Source organism: Macrobrachium nipponense, chromosome 1, assembly GCF_015104395.2.
Source record: "Macrobrachium nipponense isolate FS-2020 chromosome 1, ASM1510439v2, whole genome shotgun sequence".
Taxonomy (NCBI): domain Eukaryota; kingdom Metazoa; phylum Arthropoda; class Malacostraca; order Decapoda; family Palaemonidae; genus Macrobrachium; species Macrobrachium nipponense.
In genome coordinates, this window is record NC_087200.1 from 26,811,120 (window position 1) to 26,831,119 (window position 20,000).

The 20,000-nt window shown below is 37.4% G+C and overlaps 1 protein-coding gene across 1 annotated transcript in view; it reads right to left on the reverse strand.

Annotated features, from left to right (window-relative positions):
* Nucleotides 1–20,000, reverse strand: part of LOC135219175 (uncharacterized) — an 82,327-nt gene that overhangs the window by 17,385 nt on the left and 44,942 nt on the right. The window contains exons 2-3 of the mRNA XM_064255711.1: nucleotides 2,432–2,636; nucleotides 1,490–1,710 (exon numbers count right to left, since the gene is read on the reverse strand). Of these exons, the coding sequence (XP_064111781.1) occupies nucleotides 1,490–1,710; nucleotides 2,432–2,636 (426 nt within the window). The remainder of the gene's footprint in view (nucleotides 1–1,489; nucleotides 1,711–2,431; nucleotides 2,637–20,000) is intronic.

Sequence of the window (20,000 nt, forward strand, 5' to 3'; positions counted from 1 at the left end):
CTTTCCACAACCCCGCCAACAAGAACAACAACAACAACAACAATAACAAAGTACTTTGTAGGCTTACTCCCCGAGTAAGCGTAAATGTCTCATGATGGAAAAACTGGTTATGCTGATAAGCCCTGTGTCAATAGTAATGATCAAATTTACGATTTTACTTCACATTGTTATCAGACTCCAATAATACATCCAAGATAATCCAGTCTCAATAGGAAAAGAAATTCTTCTAAGACTGAATGAATAGGAGCTGGAGATTAAAGAAAAACTGTAAATCAGAAAATCCAGAAATACAGTTGGTAGTGGGCGGAATTAAAATAAAGAATACGTGGCTCCTATAGTCTGTGAACACCACATCCTACAAATAACTGCGAATGAAAGCATCCCAGCTGTCTTTGTGGACATTTTGTAGGACACAATGGTGTATTCAGTCGCCCATCTACGTTTATGAAACTTTGAAGTGGCACCTCTTGACACTGTATAATCAACCGTGAAAGAGGCTGTAAAAATCTAATCGAGGACAAAGCGTGAGAGAGAGAGAGAGAGAGAGAGAGAGAGAGAGAGAGAGAGAGAGAGAGAGAGAGAGAGAGAGAGAGAAGTCTGAATAGATGCAATTTGTCTCCGGTAATTATGCTATTCAAAAGTTAGGCCCTGAAAGTTTCATATTACCAGACCATTAATCGCTCATAATTTAACATATATACAGGATTAGTTTTAAAGGGATCTTAATGCTGAAGATTGCGTATAAAATAATCCACAACATTCACACAGGCTTATGTCAATGTATCTACTAACAAGGATTTTGACGTTTATTTCCCTCAAGGATTTTGGTTATAATGTTATTTCTCATGAAAATTTAACTCTATCATTTACCTCTCACTATAACTGGTTCACTTAAGGTAGATTCTTGGGTGATCCCTATGCCTACGAGACGTTAGTTTGGCGGCCGCTGATTGGCTGGGAGCTGCCTACCTCCCGGTACCAGCCAATCAGCGGCCACCAAACAAACGTCTCGTAAGAATAAGGCTCATCCGAGAATCTACCTTAAGTGAATCAGTTATAGATACAGATTATGTCAAAATCTACAGCAATTGGGAATGCAAATCAGAATACACGGCCTCTTTACTAAAGAAAATTAAGGATAAACACAACAACAGCTATGTATGGGCACAAATATATTTAAAAATAAATCTATACATATTTATTCTTAAATACATTTGTGCTTAAACATAATTATGGAGTTGTTCCTCCACTTCAAGACTGCTGCTTCTATGAGCATTTTTTTTATTAAATTATTATATCATTAAATAAATTATTATCTCATTAAGAGGAACTGAAATTTTAATTAAATAATATTATATCATTAAGAGGAACTGAAATAATAATAAAAAAAAGTTCCATCTCGAAGAAGATAACAGTTATTTGCGTATAAAAAAAATCGAACGAGAAAAAGTTCATGAAGAAAAGAAAAACAAATCTAAGAGCGACTTACCTACAACGACAAGCTTTGTGTAAGTACTCTTGCTGGGTCCCCTCTGGAACTCCACTTTGCAGTGATATAGGCCAGCGTCCGTTTCGTGAATGTGGCCTATGTTCAGGAAGGCCAGTTGCGGCCGAGCGTAGGGAGAGGCAGGGAGTGTCAAACTGATGCTCCCGCCCAGACTCCGCCGAGGGGACCAGTGTCGCTCGTTTCGGGGGTCCCGTCCGTCGTAACTGATCGGAATTGAATGGAAAAGAGATGAATGGCAATTTTCATTTCCGTTCATTGATATATAATAAGTAATATAATTTGTGGGTGGGTTTTTTTTATAAGAGGTGACGATTTTGGTTTCAATATCTGAAAAAATATTTCTTTTAAACTGACTCATACTTGGTACATGCATGGCGATACCATAAAGGTAATGCGAATTTCATCAAATTGTATTACTGAATATACTTCTTTTCAAATAACGCTTTTCTAAGAGGACTTTCTTTTTTCTGAAATTGGCAGGTGCACAACATGCCTCAGCCACATTTGAGTTCAAAAGAATTCCCTGATAATTAAGAAAGGCTTACTCTGGAGATAAGCTACTGGACCAGTCACATAAAACACGTCTTTTAAAAACGGGCTTGCACCGTTTCATATAGACAACCTGGCTATTTACTCTAAAAGGATGAATGGAAGAGCCACTATACTCCAAGAATGCCTCACTTGTCAATAAAATTAAATTACCCCAATAAAGAAAATAAAAACAAATAATAAAAAAGCAACGCTCCTTTTTGCAGATCATCAACGGTGCAGCAGTTTTGTTTGTAAGACCTTACGACTACAGAATATCCCACCAGGAAATTATAAACTTCAGATCTTAATGAAATTATGAAGAATAAAGCCACAGTCGTTTTATTTGTGTCGACTGTCAGAAGTTTGCTGCCACAGCCTCAGAGAACACCTCACCTGTAAATACTCGATCGAATGCCATCCTTGTACCAGATGATCAGTTTCGGTCGTTCCGGAAGGAGTTTGGACAAGTCTTGTCCGTCGTCGTCCTCGTCTTCTCCTCCTTTCTGTCGGTAAGGCGTGAGGGTAGGCACAGTGACGCAAGGCAAGTTGGCCTCGTGGCCTTCCACGACCATTACCTCGTTATGGGCAGGTTCAGCTCCTGGAAGATGGAAGGGAAATGAAGCCGTCATTTTTCCAGTAAAATTGAGTGAATGCTTTAAGATCAGAGGAGCAACAGGGTATGAGTGAATTTTCATTTTAGAGTAAATGTGTATGTAGAAAGTGTTCAAAGCCTTCTTTATTGCAAAAGTGGCATCAATCATAATCTTATGGTCAATATTTTTAAAAGGATGTAATTCATGAGTATATGGTCAACATTCTTATGTCTCTTATATGTGTTCATTATTTAAAATTCAGGCTTTGAAAGATGGCTTTGGTGTTTGAACAGAAAAAAGAAACACATAAAGAAGTCCCGATTAGTCTGTACACACACACACATATATATATATGTATTTATGTTATGTATGTATGCATATATGTTACGTGCGTCTGTATGTATATGTATGTATGTATGCATGTACGCACAGAGGCTCCTTTGTACTTGTAGACATTTGTTAGTATTTAGAGACAGGATTTGACTGTAAACAATTGTCGCCAGTGTACGAAACCTTCCTGTTTTTAATATGAGATACCGACTAATTAAAATCATAGATTACTGAGCATAACGTTCAAAAAGGCGCGGGAATAAGACTAAAAATATAAACAACAGTTCCATTTACTTCCAGGTTCTTCCTCATTACCTCATTACTTGGTCTTTCATGCACCACCTCCTAGAGCAATTAGCGCTTACTTTTTATACACCGTGAATGCCTGCTTTGTACGAAAAAGCATCATGTTTAACCGGTGAAGAAATCAGCTACCTCAAGCACTTAAACAGCCTGTGGCAGTGTTATGCAAGTGAGAGAGAGAGAGAGAGAGAGAGAGAGAGAGAGAGAGAGAGAGAGAGAGAGAACACAGTTTGATATAGTGTAAACCAAGTAAAATGAGAGAGACAGAGAACAGTTTGTGGTAGCGCTAACCAAGTGAAGTGAGAGAGAGAGAGAGAGAGAGAGAACACAGTTTGTTATAGTGTAAACCTAGTAAAATGAGAGAGAGAGAACAGTTTGTGGTAGCGCTAACCAAGTGAAATGAGAGAGAGAGAGAGAGATTTTAGCTCTGTTAAATAGATAAGTTGCGCATAGCTTCAACTACGGAAGTTCATCCCTAAAATTACCTACGTAAGTTGTTGCACCAGCTGCATTTTCCCCATAAAGAACTTTGGACGCTTCTACGCCTTTCGACTACTGAGAGAGAGAGAGAGACTTCTCTTTGTAGTTATAACATATAACATATGTACAAAAAATTTATTTGAGAGAGAGAGAGAGAGAGAGAGAGAGAGAGTCTTTCTCCCCGGGAATTCCTCTTTGTCATTATAACGTATACTTACAATTTATTTGAGGAGAGAGAGAGAGAGAGAGAGAGAGAGAGAGAGAGAGAGAGAGAGAGAGAGAGATTGCTTTCTCGGCAAGAACTTCTCTTCGTAATTATAACATATTTATACATACAATACAACTTCTTAGAGAGAGAGAGAGAGAGAGAGAGAGAGAGAGATTGCTTTCTCGGCAAGAACTTCTTTTCGTAATCACACACATACACACACACACACACACATATATATATTATATATATATATTATATATATATATTATATATATTATATATATTATATATTAATATATATATTTATATATTATATATATATATATATATATATATATATATATATATATATATATATACAATACAATTTCTTAGAGAGAGAGAGAGAGAGAGAGAGAGAGAGAGAGAGAGAGAGGGCTGATATCATCAACAGTACATCCGAATCCCGTCCGCGATATATCCAGCGTAATATAAAGAGGGGAACTACTACTGCCTCTATGTATATAGGGAGCTCTTCCCGCTCATGTCTGTTTTGATATTGGATACCGTGAGCAGAAGAAGAAGAAGAAGAAGAAGAAGAAGAAGAAGAAGAAGAAGAAGATGACTACTTTTTGCTTATTTTCTATGTGTGCGTGTTTCGCTTTCGGGTCATCCCATCATTACATAATCTTGTAGCCAAATGTAAAAAAACAAAGAGAAAAAAAAAGAGAGAGAGAATAAATAACCGCTCAGATGTTATGCATGTTTGAAAAGAGTCTTCATTACACGCAGCGCTGCCGCACTTAATATTCGCCCTGCTTCTAAACCAGTAATCACATCGTTGTCCTCCCCCTTTTAGGGGCCCCCGCCCCCACCCCCTTGAAAAAAAAAACGAATATAAAAAGGCCGGTAATTTCTCCCAAAACATTTCCACTTGCATTTGATGAAAAGAAACTGGAGAAGCCAGACGCTATCGAGTGTCTTCGCGTCTACAGCAATTTCGTATCGTCCAACACTTGAGCTTCTTTGCTCTTATAACGACTTGGGACGCTTCAGAAATCTCAGCCAAATGCATGCAAGGATAGGGAGGGGGATGGGGGGGGGGGGTGTCAGAAAAAAAAAAAAAAAGCGGAATGCATGCAGGGAAGGGAGGTAAAAAAAAAAAAAAAATCCTTCTCGTCCCCAGATTCATAATCCGACTCCATCAGCAGCTGAGACCATCTCATTAGATCGTCATAAATCTCAAGCTCCCGACGGGTACACCTCTTTAGCGACAAAGCCCCCTATGCAGGGTATTCATGCCCATGCTCAGTTGGGGACAAGTGCATAGCTTTTGTGCTGGGTATCGTTATGGCTTGCGGAATTCAGCGACAGACTTCTCTGATGTCATCACTTGGCCGAGATATGACATTGGCATCTTGGCACAACTTACATTGCAAAAAGGGAAACCTGACTATAGTCTGCGTGTGGATATCTAGAGTCTAGACCTTCGGCGTGAGTTGTTGCTGCATAGCCTTCCTTAGCAACATGGAGGAACGATACACAGGGATTAAAAAATATTACACTCGTTATCGTCATTATCCCATTTAACTCTAAAAAACTCTTTCCACAATGTAGGTCTGTGTGGTGAGATGTGGCAACATTCCTACGCCAATAATTATATACTATATATATATATATATATATAATATATATATATATATATATATATATATATATATATATATTCCCCATGAGGTGGTTCCTTAAGGTTTTCACATTCCATTGCTCAGCCAGCATTTTTTGGATAGAATGTCTAGCTCCTGGTCTTTCTTTAAACTGGCTTCGACCCACCACGGTCGAATAATGTGTAATTACTGATTTCTTCAGTCAGTCTGAAATAGTTTACCTTTGAGACTAGTCTGGTACATGGTATGGTCTCTCTCTAATGAAAGGAGGTCGCACACTACTGAGCTATATATATATATATATATATATATATATATATATATATATATATATATATATATATATATATATGTATGTATGTGTGTGTGTGTGTGTGTGTGTCTTTATATGTTTGCAAATGGCAGGCCTGATAAGTTTGCAGCTTTCCGGATTCCCGCATATAACTCCTTAGTTTGATATCATTCGAGAAAAGTAACCACTATATCTTATGTAAAAATAAAACATTAAGGCCACATAAAAAGTGAAAGAAAGAAGGGAGAACATTTCCATCAGTCAGATGAATTGCTTTTGATTTAATCTTTCGAAAAGTATAAATTAAACATTAGCACCTTAAGTCCAAATGCTTTTGTTTCATGTGGGGACAGATAAGTCGTGTATAGAATCCAAACAAAAACAGATTCACACCGAAATAATAAGAGAAAAGGCCGTATTTCAGATGGAAGCAGCTGTCAAAATCATGACTAACTCGTTGATGACACCGGAAAAGCTCATGGCTTTTTGCAGTCAGATATTAGAAGATCGTGTTTTCTTCTGCCTGGGAATATAACAGGGTTAGCTTACAGACACCTTCTCCTGTGAATAAACATAATGTTAGTTTATTCTTTGGCTCTCTCTTTTATAATGGTTTTGAAAAAACCGTGTTTCTTATACATTTAATTTTTTTACTCAAATGAGTATACTCATACACACACACACACACACACACACACACACTCACACATCTCTTGAGGGTGACAACCTCACTCCTCCACTGGGAAATGGGTTCCATTCCCACCAAAGAATTATAACTTTCCCAGAACATTCTCTTTGTTGGTCAGAATAATATCCGTTGGTTCATGGAATGCATTATGCAAATACCGCTGTATTTAGTCAAGTAATGACTAATCTACACGGATAAGAAAAGGGGCTTCCATCATGCACCGTACATTTCCGTTTGCTCGAACTCCAGTCGTACAGAGAATGACGAATTCCCCCAAACAACGACTGCTGCAACAAAAGACTTTCGGGGCGTGAAAGAGGAGACGACGAGATGCCGCTGACGCCTTCCGACAGATGGCGCGCGGAGTCACTCTCATGGCATGAGTAATGTGGGAATGAAGAAGAAGAAGAGAGAAAGTCATTCTTCAGAGCTGTGGGCACTTCTTGAAGGAGATGGATGACCAGAAAAAACGAATGGATGACCAAAATTCTCAGTGAAGTCGCATCTCCTATGATCTTCCTGTGGAGCAACAGATCTGGTGTCGTTTGTCGGAGGGGAAAAGAGGAGGGTTTGGGATACGGCATCTCTGAGTCAAGTACCACGAGAAATTTCGTGTGCAGTGTTACAGCCATCATTGTAAAGTGAGATTACGCATTAACTCTCTCTCTCTCTCTCTCTCTCTCTCTCTCTCTCTCTCTCTCTCTCTCTCTCTCTCCAAGATTCAACCAACTGCATGTTCTTCAGTCCGAAAAGCGAGGTCAAACATTTTTTCACTCGTAAAAGAAAATGGTTACCCCTTTAAGAGCGTCGGGAAATTTCAGTAGCCTTCCTGTTTTGCATAATATATAGCTATGAAAATGCATAAAACAAAATTACAAAAACAAATTACAACTTCAATGTTATCAGTAATTCTGAGGACGTAAGAGCACATCTGACGTCCGTAATTTGAAATTAGGAGTACGTTTAATCAAGTAATAGGCGTTGAATGCAAATAATTACGGTTAATAGCCCCTATAAATGACGCTCACAACAATGTAACTTTGCCTCTCATATAACCTTGTTGTTCCACTGAGGTCAAGTTGCTCACAAAATTGACTTAACCCATCCCAACAATGCAGATGAACACTTTTGTGCCTTTCCTCAATCAACAGACTTCTCCTTCTGCAAGGCGTCATGCAACTGGGCACAATAACGGTTGGATTTCCTTGGCATTAGCTCATTTAAAAGTTGTTTTCTAGTTAGGTCCCAAGGGCGGTTTTTCTCTCTTGTTTGTGTGTGTCTTTATGAGTGCGCCTGCATTTGCATGAAGGTGACGTCAGTATATGGGTCGTTTCCAAATTTGCCTGAGAGATGGCGTGGGAAAACCCTCTCCAAGGATCAGAAGAACTGTAGATAGAACAAATGCGAAATCACTCATTAGGACCAACAAGACGGGAGCAGCTGATATGGAGACAGTGGCGGCTTTTATAAAGACAAATGGAGCATTTTTTAAGACCTTGACTGCCTTCTACGACCACGACACAGAACAAGTAGCCACTACAGCTTGATGACTTATGACATATGCATTCGAATACCCACCAGCTGGTCACAAATTTTGTCCGAATTCAAGCAACTAGCAATCCCCTATTAATTACAATATAAACATTACATGCTTATAGATCACGGAACACGAGTGAAGAGGGAAATTATTCAATTTTAATTTCTGTCTGGTCTTACGATTTCAAAAAAATACATATAAAAAAACTTGTGGTTTGTAAGTTGGACAATACAACAGAGTAAACAGAATATGCAAAGTAAGTTCTAAGGAAAAAATGGAAGAAAACCATGAAATTATCATAATTTCCCTTTCGTTATGTTTGGGAGAGAACGTCCATAACCCACACAATGTGGCATTATTACTGTTATTATCATTGGAGAAACAAATCCACAGTTTCGTATATGTACATATATTTAAAGATAAATCTGTACAGATAGCTTTCGGGAACCGAACAGATTCCCGAAAGCTATCTGTAGAGATTTATGATAAAATATCTGTACATATACAGGCCTGGGGATGGTTTCCTCCATTTCAATATTCATGCTACTGCTACTAAACTACTACTACTACTATAACTACTACTACTACTACTACTATTATTATTATTATTATTATTATTATTATGATTATTATTATTATTATTATTATTATTAATTATCATATGTCGCATCAATACCCTTTACTTACTTCTGGTGTTTATTCAGTTTCTAAATATATGACTTTTACACTCTGATATGTGGGTTCAAAAGAAAAAATGAACCGATCATTATAAAACAGACACTAGAATTGTTTCTTTGCAATCTACCTTGCAAAGCCAGAGACCATCGGAGGAGAAAATCAGACATTAATCATATTCACTCTGTCAAATAGGCCAACATTCATTATCAGAACAGAGAGAGCAGAGAAGGACAGAGAGATAGAGAGAGAGAGAGAGAGGAGAGAGAGAGAGATAGAGAGAGAGGCCTATAAGCTTGCCGAGCAAACTTCAAAAAAAACTGCGTCCAGAGAGAGAGAGAGAGAGAGAGAGGCCTATAATGCTAACTAAAGCGAAACTTTCAAAATAACTGCGCCGATAAGCGCAACAAATAAATAAATAAATAAATGAATAAATAAAGAACTATACAGAACCAGAGAGAGAGAGAGAGAGAGAGAGAGAGAGAGAGAGAGAGAGAGAGAGAGAGAGAGGCCTATAAGCTTGTTAAGCGAACTTATAAAATAACCGCGCCAGTAAGCGCAATAAAAATAAATGCATCAAAGAATCCTACAGAACCAATGAGAGAGAGAGAGAGAGAGAGAGAGAGAGAGAGAGAGAGAGAGAGAGAGAGAGAGATGGTGGCTAAAAACTTCCTAACCAGGCTTCCAAAATAACAGCTCCCATAAGCGCAATAAATAAATAAATAAATAAATAAATAAATAAAGAATCGGAAACTTGAAGTATCAAATGGGCGAAATTAACGAAGAAACAAAGACGACGACGAACTCTACGGGTTGGTGAGCGAAATCTAGCGGTGAATGGACGGCGTTCATTCGGGATGGCTGGCTCCTGCTGCTGCTGCTGCTGTTGCAGATCTTGAAGACTCGTTAGTGGTTATAAAAGGTCGGGAAGGAAAAGGATAATGATGATTGAATAAAAACAGTCACGCAAGACGAAGAGATGCGACCTTGAATGGACGACCACGAAACTGCAACTAAGGCCGCTTGACGCAATGAGGATCTCGCAATGTCTCTTTTACATTTCAGTGTTTTGAAATATAATAATAATAATAATAATAATAATAATAATAATGTCGATTATGTTCGACTGTTACTATTACGCATGCAGTTTTTACTATTGGCAGTGATAACTACGTATGATGATACTTGTAAGGTATAGAAACAAATGATGAAAAGGTAATAATAATGAAAAAAAAAAAAAAAAATAATAATAATAATAATAATAATAATAATAATGGCTGCCCAAGTTACATATATTCGTTAAATTAACGTTTCAGAATAATAATAATAATAATAATAATAATAATAATAATATATATAATAATAATAATATAATAATAATGGCTGCCCAAGTTACATATATTCGTTAAATTTACGTTTCAGAATAATAATAATAATAATATATGATATATAATAATAATAATAATAATAATAATAATAATAATAAATAATAATAATAATATATGAAGGTAGGAGACCCTCTCTTAAACATGTTTTTGTTAAAGATGATGGCAGCATCAGTGGAATTGATTTTGGAAACGTTGGAATTCCATTACTAAGATTTGTTAATCACTTTTGTTATCATAACAATAAATTAGTATTTTTAGAAAACATTTCTTTAACCAAGATATGAACATCGGCCAGCTATTAGCAAATATCAGCCTGATGAGAAGAGAATAATAAGAAGAATGAAAAGACCGCATATATAAAATAATAATAATAAATAATAATAATAATAAATAACAAAAACTTTGTCGCATTTTTTTACACTACCAAGTTACAATATTCAACACGGACGCTTTCGTCAAGAGCCATAAAATAACTAAGCTAAATCACATGAATACAAAAATAACACTATAAAGCTTGTCTTGACCTATTTTCCTTTAGCTCTTAAGCGCCATTTCCCATTACCGTAAGACAATAATGTCGACCTTAAGTCATTCGAAAAGACGGGAGAAGATGGAGACACTACACAAACATTATGAATCTCTGTCCCCATGAAATCCCCGTAGCAGCTGTAAGCAACACTCGGCCGAGTGGTATGTGTCATATAAAGTCTGTGTACCAGATTGACTTTCCATATGAGAATGCTACGGTTCGAGTTGTAATAATTATTGCTATTGGTTTTCAACAGAGACAACAAAGACCACTGTTTTATTGTTATTGTTACCCTTTTATTGTTGTTGATTAGGATGTATCTGTGGTTATTCAGCACCAACTTCTTGAAGGTTTGTATTATTATTCATAATGAACATAATGGTATATCTTCGCAGCTGTTATCATTCCTGATGGCAATGATTATGTAATTGTTGTTAGGCTTCGTTACAGTGAATGTTCATGTTCTTATTATTATAAGGCAAAGCACTCTTTACAAATGCAGTTTCTCTTAGTCAAGTGCATGTCGCCGGGTCTTTGACCGTAATAGTATATTTTCCATAATGACTCAGAGCGTCATCACACACCGCGATCATGTAATGGTAGTTGGGGGCACTTGCTCCAATTTGCTCGTCCCTATACCGTGGCATACCTATACCCTGGCATACCTCGCCCCTCCTTCCCTCCCAACAAATCTCACCCCGCCCCCCTCCGCCCACTATCCTGCCCTTCATCCTCTTGTCAGGCAAAGGGCCTGCTCTAAAGTTACCGCCATAATTCATTTATCTTTATCACGGACCTTATTACACGAATCACTCTGTGATTCCATTCCTTTCTCGCTCTGCCTTCCCTCAACTATACACGTGTTGATCAGGCCTTGGTTTCGCGTTTATTTCTTTTCACGAAATGTGCCGAGTATTTTCTTCATTACTGATATGTCTTCTTGCATATTCCTGACAATTTTTCCTTCGTGTAGCTATTATTATTATTATTATTATTATTATTATTATTATTATTATTAATTATTATTAATTATTATTAATTATTATTATTAGGAAGCAGATCCTCTCTCAAGCACACTTCATTAAAAGCAATGGGTACCTCAAGCAGCGTTACGCTTGCAGTAATGAAATAGCCGCGATTCGAAATATAGAAGAATCTCTACAAGCGTAGTAACGCTGCTGAGGTATCCATTACTTTTAATAAAGTTTTATTATTATTATTATTATTATTATTATTATTATTATTATTATTATTATTATTATTATTATTATTATATCTTTGTGTATCCCTTAGTATCTTGCCTACGATAGTTTGCAGTGGCTATCCCATAAGTCTATTTTCTTTTTTCTTTTCTCATTTGGTGCAAAACTGAGATCTCAAATGTTTGCTCGTTATGTCACTCTAGGGCGGACATGGCTTACTTTCATTATCAACAATATCGGCTGTTTGTTACAATTTTGGCACCAAGATGCCGAACGATGCCAGAAAGAAAGGTCGTGTGATACCTCCTTCAGCCAAGAGAAAATACACACAAAAAAATCCCCTTGCGCTTGTGACTTATATCTCCAGTTGATTACGGACATTCATGTGTTTAACTTTGAAATACGGCCTCTTTCATACGCGCGACGGCGAGACATTCCCACCACGAGGGGAATGAAACCAGTAAAAAATACAAAAAGAAAAAAGAAAACGTGATAGTGCAGCATCCTGTGTCATCAGAGATATAAATCTCTCCCGCTCGTTTTTTGCCTCCCTGATATCTGTCATACAACCCCCCATCGGAAAGTAAATATTTGTTCATGTGTTTATGTATGGCGAAGATGTGTACAACAGGGAGATATTTGTTGTCTTTTATAAGAACAATATGGCTGCATATTTCTAGGCTAACGTCGTCAGAGAAGTAATATTATTTAGGTTTAATGAATTCCCAAGACACAAAATGGTAACAATTAACTAAGAAAGCAAGAAATGGCAGAATGTTTTCACAGCACATTTATAGGAAACTTTGGACGATTCCCTAAGATGTATTATTATCATTCTTAGTCAAAACACAGTGTTTCTTAATTTGCCTGTTACGAAAGAACATAGATATAACAAACAAACAATCGTGCCTAGAACCCTCATATCACATATAATTAAATATGCTCAATCTAAATTTAGAGAGGTATATTAGAACCAGTCGCCTACTTCACTGCAAGTTATGTATTGGCACGGACTCCTGCTTGTAAAGCAGACTGTGGCCTCCACTTCAAACTAGATATAGATTAAGAAGTAAATATCAGGTAATTCAAGGGAATGAAATAAAGTCAGAGTGAAAAGCGAGGGACAGACTATTTTGTGTATCAAAGTAAGTCTTCTTTCAAATTATATATATATATATATATATATTCATATATATATATATATATATATATATAGTATATATATATATATATATATATACATATATATAATATATATATATGTATATATATATAAATATATTATATATATATATATATATATATATATATATAATATATATGCATGTGTGTATGCTCTATATATACGTGTTTATTAATAAATGATTGCATAAGTGTAATTGTGTTCGTGTAAGAATAACTTACAACAAAGATAGATGAATATAAATGCTTCTTCCATTCTACTTGCAAACCGCCAAATCCACTGCTAATGCGAAAGGCTGAAACGCAGGCTACTCACGCATGTCTTTTTTCTTCTTCTTTTCCTCTCTCATCTTTTCTCTGGCAGATTATCTCCCTTTCGTCGTGTCAGACATCAAAAGGCCAAGTTTTTTTTATGGGCATTAAAGCCAACACGATCGCAGCTGCCAGTTTATTCTCCTACAGATGAATCACACTTACGTAACTTTACTCGATTGTTTTTTTGCTGGATTAGAAAAGGTGAGTTTTATTGTTTAACTTCCGTTGGCAGAGAGAGAGAGAGAGAGAGAGAGAGAGAGAGAGAGAGAGAGAGAGAGAGAGAGAGAGAGAGAGAGAGCCCTGACCGAGAGCGAGAGATGAGAGAGAGAGAGAGAGATGACGGAACAAAACCAGGAACGATACTCTATGGTGTACTGTCAAAGATGAAATCTATCATGAAATTTTGTTACCTAACTAACGCTGTGAGAGAGAGAGAGAGAGAGAGAGAGAGAGAAGGAGACCTTGTGAATCTAATGAGTGGTCTCACCCAGGTGGTGTGAGGGTTACCAGTCGACATCCTCGAATTCTGACGAATCAGGGATCTGGTATTTTTTCATATATCTCCCTAGACCATACTAACGACCCACTGCACTCCACCAACAACCAATTCACAATTCACTGTTTAGGTCAACAAAATCATACAGCATCATTGAGGAAATTCCGACAAAATATTAATTCTTTCTGTCCTTACCAGACCAGGGATTCAATTTGGAGCTGTCTATTGTGGGCCATGAGAGCTAACGCCTCTCGAAGAGAGAGAGAGAGAGAGAGAGAGGCGAAAGCTAAGGATCTGAAAGCAATAACAAGGGAAAGGAAATAAAGGCACTCCAAAAGATCTAACTAAAGCTACAAGTTAATTTCAAACAAACAAAACGTTTCACCATTATTATCTATACTATATAAGCTGAGATACAACACTCAGAGACCTAAACAGACGAAAGAAATCTCAGTCAACATTAACAAGCATGACATTCTGTGGCTCCTTTTCGTCTGTCTTCTCTTACAGCACCAAGACAATAACAAAAGCAGCCATTCACGGATCGAGGTTCGGAGTCATCAGGGCGCAATGACACGGTAATTCTATTCCATCTTATCCTATCAAGTGTCGCTATTAAAAGCTTAAGAAGAGGAGCGTCAAAACAATTTTGTCCTTCTCCGACATAAATTCTCGAGTCAGCTGGTTATTTTCTCTCCCCTCCCTCATTATTTCTATCTTAAGTTCCCCATCTGTTCTCTCCTCCTCGTTCTGTCTTGAGCTTTTTAGACAAATGGTCAAGACCTCCTCCCTCCTTTCATTCTTTCCTTCCGTTCAAATTTCTCATTTGCAATCTGGTCCTCTGATCGTGCAACTTTAAGTCTCTGTGTAACTTGTTTTATCTGCCCTTTTCAATAATTTTCTTCTTTACCCATGTTTAATCTCTTCAATTTATTATTACAATTCCCTTCATTTAATTCTCATTTCTCTAACTATTTTCCTTTTCTTTTCCCTTTACTCTTTATGCTCATTTTTACACACCCACAAATAATAAATAAATAAATAAATATATATATCTATATATATATTATATATATATATATATATATATATATATATATATATAAAACCTGAGTTAACATTGATTTTAGAATTACTGTTACGAAAACATAATAACTAAAACCCCGGTGGGAAGACGAATCTTTAGAAAAAAAATATTCTCATTGGTTCTTTAATTAAAGTAGGATTCCATAGATTTCCGAGTTAATAAGTTAAATAAATAAATTGATTTGGACTTTTCTCAATTTTTCAGTGAAGTTTTGTACCCTACGATTACAGCTTCAAATGGAAGACTTTCTCTCTGGCGTTATAAGAGGTTCTCAAGGCTATGTCCATTTCACTTAATTTACTCAGGGGGAAGAAATTACAATAATCTTTGAATAAACGTTTGTTGCTTTGTTTAGTGTTCAGCACTGGAAGGGTAGATCTAACTTAAGATAAGGGTCTTAAGCAAAATATACTGTCCCTAAGGGGTCCTGTTTATCTTGATATTCTTGGAAGAATATGTCCCTTCTAGTCCCACATGCATATAGTGGGTGTATATATATATATATATATATATATATATATATATATATATATATATATATATATCGAGCTACAATGTCCTTTAATATCTAATTCGCTCTACTTAGGAATTAATATATTTTCATATATGCTTAACCGAAGGGGAATTTTTTCTCGATAATAGACTTGCCTGGACCCGGGCGCAAACCCATGGAGCCCTTTCAAATCCAGGAAAACGTCAGTGCAGTAGGTAAAAGTCCTTCACTGACGTTCCTGGATTTGAAAGGCTCCATGGGGAGGTTCGGCGCCCGGGTCCAGGCAAGTCTATTATCGAGGAAAAAACAAATTCCCCTGCGGTAAAGCAATATATGAAAATATATTAATTCCGAGGTAGCGCGAATTAGATATTAAAGGACATTGTAGCTCGATGTATGTATATGAAACACGGAAATGTGATATGACTTACATATATATATATATATATATATATATATATATATATATATATAAATATATATATATAGCTATATATATATATATATTATTAGCAGCTTAAAATTCCATACCAGAATACTCATTAAGCATTACACACATTTACCTGGTGTCACTCTTACATTCCTGACTAACAAAAACGTCCATTCGCTCCACTAATACTCTTCGATCTTCACACTACTCGCCCTCCATTCTCGCCACATGTCCAGTCCACTCAATAACATGCCTATTTTTCTTTTTATTTATATTAAGTATTTTATCTTTTTTTTTCAATATTTATCACCATTTCAAGACTTCTTACTCCACACGACGTAAATGATATCAAGTCATCATCTCTCATAGTTTATCGAATAAAAAGAACGTCTTTAACAGATTATGTTTTACACGCACAACACACACATATCCACACACACACACTGTATCTATATATATATATATATATATATATCTATATACTATATCATATATATATATATATATATATATATATATACATATATATATATATATATATATATATATATATATATATATATATATATATGTATGTTAATCACCGGTCTTGAAGTACAGTGTCTTGTAAGTCTCTAGCCCTACAAGTTGCTGCTTGGCTTCGTCTAACTTTTTAAAGTGATGGCTGAAACTTCACTCATGTTATGCATCAGCTGTTATCTATAACTATACTCTGTTTTTTCCATCTGTCCATCCGCCTGTGGTGTTTGCGTATGGTAACACTGCGTCCCGGGCTTTACATAGTTACACTGCTTACATTCAACAATAATAATAGTATCCTATTTCGAATATTAACGGTGTAATTCGCATACTGTAATTTATTAAAACACTTATCAGTTGCAAATGTACTCCCAGATATCCTTTTATTTACCTAAAACTTACACATAGCGTTACTATTTAAAGCCCGGGACGTAGTATTACCATGCGAAAACACCACAGGCGGGTGGACAGATGGAAAAATACAGAGTATAGTAATATTTTCACATTTCCTGCTTTGGATATATTGTAGAAAATAACCGTAATCACGTAATTAGGAATACTATTTGATCGTTAACTTTCTCCAGTCACGAAAATAAATGCAGTTGTTCATTTAAATGGTTTGCCCCTTTGCGAATACCTGCGCGCTTAAAAATGCTAACTCACAAAAGTTCATTCTTCTTGATAATCCAGAAGAATAATGCAGTGTCAGCCCTTATTTATTTATATATAAAAAACATGATAAACATATCTCTGCCTCAGATAACAAACTGCAACCAAGACTGAAGTTATGCTCTGAAAAAAGAGTTTAATAATACAAAAAGCAAACATGCCAATTAAATCCTAAAATATCTCGGCGCAGAAAAAGAAAACAACCCGAACATTTTTCCTTTCAACGAGATCAAGAAACAGAGCCACAGACAGCTGTGATTGACGCCCTCAGAGTTGACGCCCTTAGAGCCTCCGAGGTCAAAGCAGCTCTGTAGCAGCCTCCCTCCTCCTCCTCCTCCTCCTCCTCCTCCATCGCCCTTCGCAAAAACCCCCTCTGCAACAGGTGGTCGGGGGAGAACCCACTCAGGATATGATAGTTGCAGCTGGTTCAGGGGCGACACTAAAAGCCTATACCATTCGATCAGCATGGGAAATGGGCTTTGTAAGCAAGGGGTCGCTTTAGGCGTTGTACTTGTGATGTCTGTCATTTTGAACATTGGAAATAATAGTGTTCTCTTTCAATAACATATGGTCTATTTTTCTGTGCTTGAGCATTTACTGAAATAATGTTATTTCCCCCCTCTGTCTCAGTATTTCATTAATAAGCCAAGGGGATTTAGGCAACATTTATAAAGTAATTTTGTTTTATAATTCATCGCATTATTGCTCCACCTTAAGGTTAGCAAGTGTAGTATCATACACACATACCTACATACATAGAAACATATACGTACTGATATTCAATTAGAATCTATTGGTCACTTTTTACAATATAATAACTATGGAAACGCTGCCTTGCAGTCTTAATTTTTAGTCAAAGCCGAGGCCTACTGCCAATAACGTGGACTGCTGGCCTTCAGTGGACTTTTTAGTCAAAGCCTTGCAGTGGACTTTTTTATCAAAGGCGAGGACCACTGCCATAACAGTGGAAACTGCTGCCTGCAGGTGGACTTTTTAGTCAAGGGCGAGGCCCACTGCCAATAAACAGTGGAAACTGCTGCTTGCAGGTGGACTTTTTAGTCAAAAGGGGCGCGGCCCTACTGCCATAACAGTGGAAACTGCTGCCTTGCAGGTGGAACTTTTTAGTCAAACAGGCGATGCCCACTGCCCAATAACAGTGGAAACTGCTGCCTTGCAGGTGGACTTTTTAGTCAAGGCGAGGCCCACTGCCAATAAACCAGTGGAAACTGCTGCCTTGCGGGTGGACTTTTTTAGTCAAAGAAAGGCGAGGCCCACTGCCAATAACAGTGGAAACTGCTGCCTTGCAGGTGGACTTTTTAGTCAAAGGCGAGGTCCACTGCCAATAACTGTGAAAACTGCTGCCTTGCGGGTGGACTTTTTAGTCAAAGGCGAGGTCCACTGCCAATAACTGTGAAAACTGCTGCCTTGCGGGTGGACTTTTTAGTCAAAGGCGAGGCCCACTGCCAATAACTTTGGAAACTGCTGCCTTGCAGGTGGACTTTTTAGTCAAAGGCGAGGCCCCCACTGAGCCAATAACTTTGGAACTGCTGCCTTGTAGGTGGACTTTTTAGTCAAAAGGCGAGCCCACTGCCAATAACTTTGAAAACTGCTGCCTTGTAGGTGGACTTTTTAGTCAAAGGCGAGGTCTACTGCCAATAACTGTGAAAACTGCTGCCTTGCAGGTGGACTTTTTAGTCAAAGGCGAGGCCCACTGCCAATAACTGTGGAAACTGCTGCCTTGCAGGTGGACTTTTTAGTCAAAGGCGAGGCCCACTGCCAATAACTGTGAAAACGGCTGCCTTGCAGGTGGACTTTTTAGTCAAAGGCGAGGCCCACTGCCAATAACTTTGGAAACTGCTGCCTTGTAGGTGGACTTTTTAGTCAAAGGCGAGGCCCACTGCCAATAACTGTGGAAACTGCTGCCTTGCAGGTGGACTTTTTAGTCAAAGGCGAGGCCCACTGCCAATAACTGTGGAAACTGCTGCCTTGCAGGTGGACTTTTTAGTCAAAGGCGAGGCCCACCGCCAATAACTGTGGTTGCTACAGCAAGGGCATGCGGTCGTTAAAACCCTTTTGCCAGATAATAAACCATGCCTGATGTTGTAAGGAAAGGCGCATCGGGCAACCCACCCCTTAGTGTGGGGATAACGGTGGAAAAAAAGGTCATTTTTTACTAGATACGTATGTAATGATAATAAACACAATGCCTTCTTAAATTCCGGATTTCCTCGCGCCCTCCGGACACGTTTGTGACTACAAAGACGAATTCGTAAAGTCAAGAGGGTATTGTGATTATTACAATTACATTCTGATGATGTTTAAATGGCAACGGGTAGTTTAATTTTTTTCATTTACCTGCATATGGCTAAAAGCAGTAAGGAAGTAAGACTAGCAGTAAATCAAGTTGAAGATCAATACTGATTTCTATATATTCCACTACTTAAATACGTAAATCCCAATGCATACTCACAAACGAATACTGAAAATCTTTAAAAGCAATTAGCAATCACGCACTATTCGTAACTGAAAGAAAATATCGTTATTCGACTTAACGAAACTGAGGAGCAAAGTCACGGTGTGATAATGTTGGGTAACAATTGCCGCATCTCAACTTGCAGCTGGCAAGTACCAGTGTCAAGTACCTGTCAGTTAAGAGAACAATAGACGGACGGTCGAATCCGACAGACACCAGTCAGACCTGCTCGGAATCATGATTAGATTTTCCAAATCATGTTTCGCGCAATATAATTCGATTTGACGTTACATTTGGTCTGAGATATCTGAACTGTCAACAACGCAACGAGGCTGATATCTTTGCAAATGATTAAAGTAGGCACTCTTATCACTAACGATGATAACAAGAGCTCTAATTTGTTTTCACAGGGTTTTGGATATCA